Consider the following 6,463-nt stretch of genomic DNA (forward strand, 5'->3'; position numbering starts at 1 on the left):
CGAGGAGGAGAAAAGCAATGTCTCTGTATGTGTGCGCGCGCGTATGTGTGTGTGCGTGTTGGTATGTGGGGGGGCAGCTCCTTCAACGAGTTCCTCCTCCTGACATTTGCAGACACACGGGAGCTGTAGCTCTTGCACTTCTCGCTCTTCCTGGGCATCTACCTGGCTGCCCTCCTGGGCAACGGCCTCATCATCACAGCCGTAGCCTGCGACCACCACCTCCACACCCCCATGTACTTCTTCCTATTCAATGTCTCCCTTCTGGACCTTGGCTTCATTTCCACCATTGTCCCCAAATCCATGGCCAATTCCCTGTGGAACACCAGGGCCATTTCCTACCTGGGATGTGCTGCCCAGGTCTTTTTCTTTGTCTTCTTTATGCCAGCAGGCCTCTCCTCACAGTCATGGCCTACGACCGCTTTATTGCCATCTGCAGACCCCTGCACTATGGGACCCTCATGGACAGCAGAGCTTGTGTCAAAATGGCAGCAGCTGCCTGGGCCAGTGGTTTTCTCTATGCTCTCCTGCACACTGCTAACACCTTTTCAATACCACTCTGCCAAGGCAACACAGTAGACCAGTTCTTCTGTGAAATCCCCCAGATCCTCAAGCTCTCCTGCTCACATGCCTACCTCAGGGAAGCTGGGCTTCTTGTGGTCAGTGCCTGTTTATTCTTTGGGTGTTTCATTTTCATTGTGCTGTCCTACGTGCAGATCTTCACTGCTGTGCTGAGGATCCCCTCTGAGCAGGGCCGGCACAAAGCCTTTTCCATGTGCCTCCCTCACCTGGCCGTGGTCTCCCTGTTCATCAGCACTGCAGTGTTTGCCTACCTGAAGCCCCCCTCCCTCTCCTCCCCAGCTCTGGATCTGGTGGTGGCTGTTCTGTACTCGGTGGTGCCTCCAGCAGTGAACCCCCTCATCTACAGCATGAGGAACAGGGAGCTCAAGGACGCACTGAGGAAACTGATTCAAGTGGTACTAGTTCAGCAGCAATAAGCTGCCCATCTCTCTTCATGAATCATTTCCAATTATCTCAGGCAACTCTTCTTTTGAGTGTTCTGTCTGTGGTACTTGTGTTTGTGCAGAAATGTTTGAATTCCTCCCACTTCTCCAGAGACACAAACCCTGTCTGTCTGACTGAGAGGCCTTCTGCAAATCTGCCCTTCACCATGTCCGAGCTGGCTTCCGAAGTAGCATTGCTGTAATAAAAGGGGATTTGCTCAGTTCTGTGCCTGAAGGCTGGGCTCTTCTTCCCAAGCTGAAGCCAAGACTGTGCTCAGGGAATTGCACTCAAAAAGGCCCTGTTGCTGTGCCTGGGTTTTGCATGGGCTAAGGAACATGAGCTCATGGGGTGATGTGTTAGGGAATGTGGGCTGGATTCAGCTGTCCCTTGTGGGTGCCCAGTGCCCCCGGAGAGGGTGAGTGGTCAAGAGGTCTCTGCCGGGGACTGTCCCACCTATATTACAGGGCTGATGACAGATGCCCATGCTGCTGGAAGGGGATATGGAGCCACCCAGGGAGCACAGGGGATCTGCAGGGCCAGCGTGTGCCTGGAGTGGGCAGTGAGTGCTGTGCAGGGGAGAGGGGCTGCCCAGAGGGGCTGCAGGCAGCCAGGGTTAAGGATCTCTGGTCATGAGACCATTTCCTTGTGCCATTGCTAGTCCCCAGGTGTGGGGCTGATGGGGAGGCTGACACCCCTCCCTGTCCCCCCAGCAGCTGCTGTGCCCTGCAGAGGGGCTGGGGCTGTGGGGTGAGTGCCCAGAGCTCTGCAGCCCCCTGCCACAGGCACTGCTGTGGGGCCATCCCAGGCTGGGCTGCTGTGCTGGGTGGGCTGGGGAGAGGGCGGGGGAGGTGGGGAGAGCCGGGGAGGGTCTGGGCTGGTCTGGAAAGGGCCTGGGAGAGGCAAAATGCCAGCAGGCAGCTCCCATGCATGAATGGTGCCCAGAGCATGGGGAGGAGCAGGGAGATTGGGGCAAAGACCCCTGCCCTTGGCTGCATGGCTGGGGCACTGGACAGGTGATGCCTTTGTGGGCAGTCAGGCTTCAGGGTTAGGGTAGATGCCAGGTCAAGTGTAGGGATCCGGGATTTTCATGGGCTTCCAGTGCAGCCGTGACTGTGGTGAAGGCAAGCGGGCAGAGCCAGGCACATGCAACTGCAAAGGCTGGGGGTGGGAAAGGCAGTGTGGGGCTGGGGAAGGCCCTCCCTCTGCTCCCCATGGGGAAGAGCATCCCCAGGCGATGCTGGACTCTGCTTTGGCTGACGGGAGGGGAGCACAGGGCAGGGTGGAAGAGGCAGATGGAGCCTCCTGGGATGCATGAGGGAGTTTTCCACAGTCCAGGGCTGAGCCAGGCACCTTTGGATCTTCCCCCTGATGCTCTCCCAGCTGGGGTCATTCTGCCCTGCGCTAGGTGCTCTGATCTCCCTGCCAGCCCTGCCAGAGCAGAGGTTGAAGAGCAAGAATTCATGGAGTCTCAGAGGAGTTTTGGTGGGGAGGGACGTCTGGAGGTCTCCAGCCCAACCTCCCACACCAAGCAGGGCTTATTTGAGCCGTCCAGTCTTGTCTGGTGATCGCTGGACTGTGCCTGACCCTGGTTACCATCCCCAAACCTGCTCTGCTCTTTTTTTCCAGGCACTGGGGGAGGGCATCTCCCATCAGTGGGGCACTGCCCTGCCTGCCTTGCCGGCACCCTCGGCTCCCGGCTCTGCTTCCCACATGGAGCAGCCCCACTCTTGCTGCTGCTGACAACATACTCTTTGTAGCAGGATCCCCGTCACAAATGGTGCATAAACACTCGAGCTCTGACACAGAAAAGCCTGCTCTCCTAACTGTGTATCATAAAATCAGACCCCAGTGCCTGCACTTGCTTTTTCATCCAGATCAGACTTTCTGTGCAGTGGTACCTGGGTAGGGGGTCCAAATCCAAAGCCCTCCTTGCACCTTTGAATTGTCTGTCAGGCAAGGGTTGCTGCTGTGGGCATACGCGGTCACCTTCTGTACCTACAGCCTTCTCTGGGATCTGCTCAGTCCCAGCTTCCATTGCCAAGGTTTTCTTGACTGTAGTGCGGATGCAGGTCCAATGTAGAGATGAGGAGTCAGGTCAGCAGGATGGGGATAGGGTCAGGTCAGGATCCGAGAGGTGCAGGGCCAGGCACAGCCATGTCCACAGCATAACTCAGGCCAGGACCAAGGACAAGGGCAGCATCTCCCTGGCAAGGGGGCAAGGCCTTGCAATGAGGCTGGTCACTCTCTGTCTCCCCTGCTCTTGTGCCCAGCAGATCCCCCTCCCTGTCTGCCTGCAGCCTCTCCAGCAGTTCCTGCTGCCCCAGGGACAGAGCAGCCTGCCCCAAGCTGGTGACCAGAGAAACCTGTTTCTCATTCTCGTTTTCTATCTCTGAATGCTGCCCTGCTCCTCTCCTGGGGCATCCCTGCTCCCCAGAGAGCCTTTCCCAAGTCAGTGTGTCTGTGCTGGCCTGGCCATTCCTGCACCCCTGCCTGTGCTCCCTGCAGGGCCTCAGGCTGGTGGTGCTGCTCTGCAGAGTGAGTGAGCTGTGGGGCCACGGGGTGACTCCTGACTCAGCTCTGGCCATGCTGGTCAGGGCAGGAATCAGACCCAGCTGGACAGGGATCACCACCACTGATACTGCTGGCACCTGTCTGTGCTCATGGATGGTGCTCAGAGTGACCCCAGGGCACCTGCAATGGCAGGAGATGTGTTTGGGTGGGCACTAGCTCCAGGCTGTGGTGTTTCACGCAGGGTGCAGGAATCACTCTCCAGTGCCCCTTCCCTGGGCCTCCTGGGTCCCCACTGCCTCTCTGGGCATTGCAGAGCCCTTGTTTCCCCCTACATACCTGGATTTAGTGCTCTACCTTCTGGTTACTCCACTGTGGACCATCCCTCACTTTGTGAGGCTCCACTCACTGCCCACCCCCAGGCACATACTGTCCCTGGAGACCCCGTGAGCTCTCCTGGGGGCTCAGATTGCCCTCCAGAAGGATGGGCATCTCTCATCAGCACTGTCACCTGTGGGACAGCCTGGCACAGGCGATTCAGAGACCATTCCCCATCTCCACTGGCACTGGTGACTGAGAAACGAGCTCTGAATCCAACCCTCAGTCCCTAACAGATCACCCAGGGACTCTGAGCTCATTCCCCAGAGCCCATGGAGTTTGCAAGCAGAACAGCAGACCCTGCAGTGGTGCAATCCCTTGAACATATTTTTGACTCCATCTTCTGAAGAAAGGCCAGACTTCAGGCACGTCACACAGGAGAACCCCCTTTACTATGGAAATGTTATTCTGGAGGCCAGGTCTGCATAAGGGTGCCCAGGGCCTGGTCCTGCCTGAGCTCACAGAAATGCACAAGGAAGCACCATGTTACAGGAGCGCTTAGGCCATGTACACACATGAGAGCACAGCAGGACATTGCAGCCCCCACTCACAGGCTGCAGCAAGGATATGCCTGCTGCGGCAATGTAGGGATGGTCCTGAGGAGCAGAGGGTCTGTCCCCACAAGCTGCATCCAGACTCTCCTCCCTTCTGCTCCTGCTCCGCTGTGAATATTGGAGCACTGAAGAGGGAAAGGACCAGCCCATGGTGACAGCTGTCTGCCACCCTCGCAGGAGAAGGGTGTGAGATCACACCCTGAGTGTGGCTAGGAGATCTGGGCTCTCCTAATGGACATCGGACTTCTGGTCTCACCCTGTCAGTGCTCATCTGAGCCTGGCTCTGGGCCTCTGAGCATCCTTGGTGTCAGTGCTGAAAGAGACACTGCAAAGGGAAAACCCATTGCACTGGGGGCATCTGAGGGAGCTCAAACTATTGGGCTCTGAGGTTCCCCCACCTCTGCTGATGAAGGGGGAAGCCTGGCTTCCTGTTTCAACATGGTCTCTGGGTCAGATTCAAAGGAGAGATTCCAGAGGAGACATGACATGAACTGGATAGTTTTCTTTGGTTTTTACTGTAGATGTAAAAGAGAAAAGTAAGAAAGAAATAAATGCACAACACACACCCTTGATGCCGCATATCCTGGTGAGTGAATGAATGTGGGACAGTTATTGGTGCTGACCTTGTACCCGTCGGATCACTTTCCTCAGTGCATCCTTGAGCTCCTTGTTCCTCATGCTGTAGATGAGGGGGTTCACTGCTGGAGGCACCACCGAGTACAGAACAGCCACCACCAGATCCACAGCTGGGGAGGAGATGGAGGGGGGCTTCAGGTAGGCAAACGTGCCAGTGCTGAGAAACAGGGAGACCACGGCCAGGTGCGGGAGGCACATGGAAAAGGCTTTGTGCCGGCCCTGCTCAGAGGGGATCCTCAGCACAGCAGTGAAGATCTGCACGTAGGACACCACAATGAAAATGAAACACCCAAGGACTAAACAGGCACTAACCACAAGAAGTCTGACTTCCCTAAGGTAGGGTTCTGAGCAGGAGAGCTTGAGGATCTGGGGGATTTCACAGAAGAACTGGTCCACTGTGTTGCCTTGGCAGAGTGGTATTGAAAAGGTGGTAGCACTAAGTAGGAGAGCAGTGAGAAAACCACTGCCCCAGGCAGCTGCTGCCATTTTCACGCAGGCTCTGCTGTGCATGACTGTGCCATAGTGCAGGGGTTTGCAGATGGCAACATAGCGGTCGTAGGCCATGACTGTGAGAAGAGAATACTCAGATGACATGAAAAAGACAAATAAAAATATCTGGGCAGCACATGCTGAGTAGGAAATGTCCCTGGTGTCCCTCAGGGAATTGGATATGGATTTAGGGACAGTGGTGGAGATGGAGCCAAGGTCGAGGAGGGAGAGGTTGAGGAGGAAGAAGTACATGGGGGTGTGGAGGCGGTGGTCGCAGGCTATGGCTGTGATGATGAGGCCATTGCCCAGGAGGGCAGCCAGGTAGATGCCCAGGAAGAGCGAGAAGTGCAAGAGCCGCAGTTCCCGTGTGTCTGCAAATGTCAGGAGAAGGAACTCACTGAAGGAGCTGCCGTTGGTCATTTGGTCCCACTGGGCTTTCGGGACTGTTTAAGGAGGAAACGACATTGAAAAGTTAGGAGAGATCTTCCCAGGAAAAAGAAAGTAACATTTCTCTTTGAGAACATCACATCACTTCTCTCCTTTCTGGGGAGGATCACTGGGCAGGCACCTTGCGTGAGCTCTGGTTTGTGCTGGCTGAGTGTGCTGTGAGGAGCAGAAGCCTCTGCCCATGGGCTGCAGAGGAGTCAGTCCTTCTGCACAGTAGTGGGAACATGGGAACAGGGGTCAACAGCTCTGACACTCACAGTTTCTGTCAAACTAAATCTATTCATCATGTGGAATGGCTTTTCAGTATTTTCACTACCTGTTCTAAAGAATGAGAGTTGAGAAACAGTGTTTTAGGGAAGTTTTAATAATGTTTATTTTCTCTGAGATGTCCTTGTCATCCCTGGGGAGTGTTCCTCAAAGGCAGAAATTCTCAGCATTTCTACTGTGAG

At 55.6% G+C, this 6,463-nt stretch overlaps 2 protein-coding genes across 2 annotated transcripts; one reads left to right on the forward strand and one right to left on the reverse strand.

Moving 5' to 3' along the window:
* Positions 1-404: 404 nt before the first annotated feature.
* LOC135326917 (olfactory receptor 14J1-like) lies at positions 405-923 on the forward strand (the record flags this gene model as incomplete). The annotated part of the gene is made up of 1 exon (XM_064504558.1): positions 405-923. A coding segment is annotated over exon 1 (519 nt), but the record flags the coding sequence as incomplete, so codon positions are not given.
* A 1,141-nt stretch (positions 924-2,064) lies between these two features.
* On the reverse strand, positions 2,065-5,987 carry LOC135326926 (olfactory receptor 14J1-like). Its single transcript, XM_064504567.1, has 2 exons — positions 5,085-5,987; positions 2,065-2,112 (listed from the first exon to the last, which is right to left on the reverse strand). Exons 1-2 carry the CDS (start codon positions 5,985-5,987, stop codon positions 2,065-2,067), a joined length of 951 nt encoding a protein of 316 aa, XP_064360637.1.
* Between the last annotated feature and the right edge of the window lie 476 nt (positions 5,988-6,463).

Source organism: Dromaius novaehollandiae, unplaced genomic scaffold (assembly GCF_036370855.1).
Source record: "Dromaius novaehollandiae isolate bDroNov1 unplaced genomic scaffold, bDroNov1.hap1 HAP1_SCAFFOLD_41, whole genome shotgun sequence".
Taxonomy (NCBI): Eukaryota; Metazoa; Chordata; class Aves; order Casuariiformes; family Dromaiidae; genus Dromaius; species Dromaius novaehollandiae.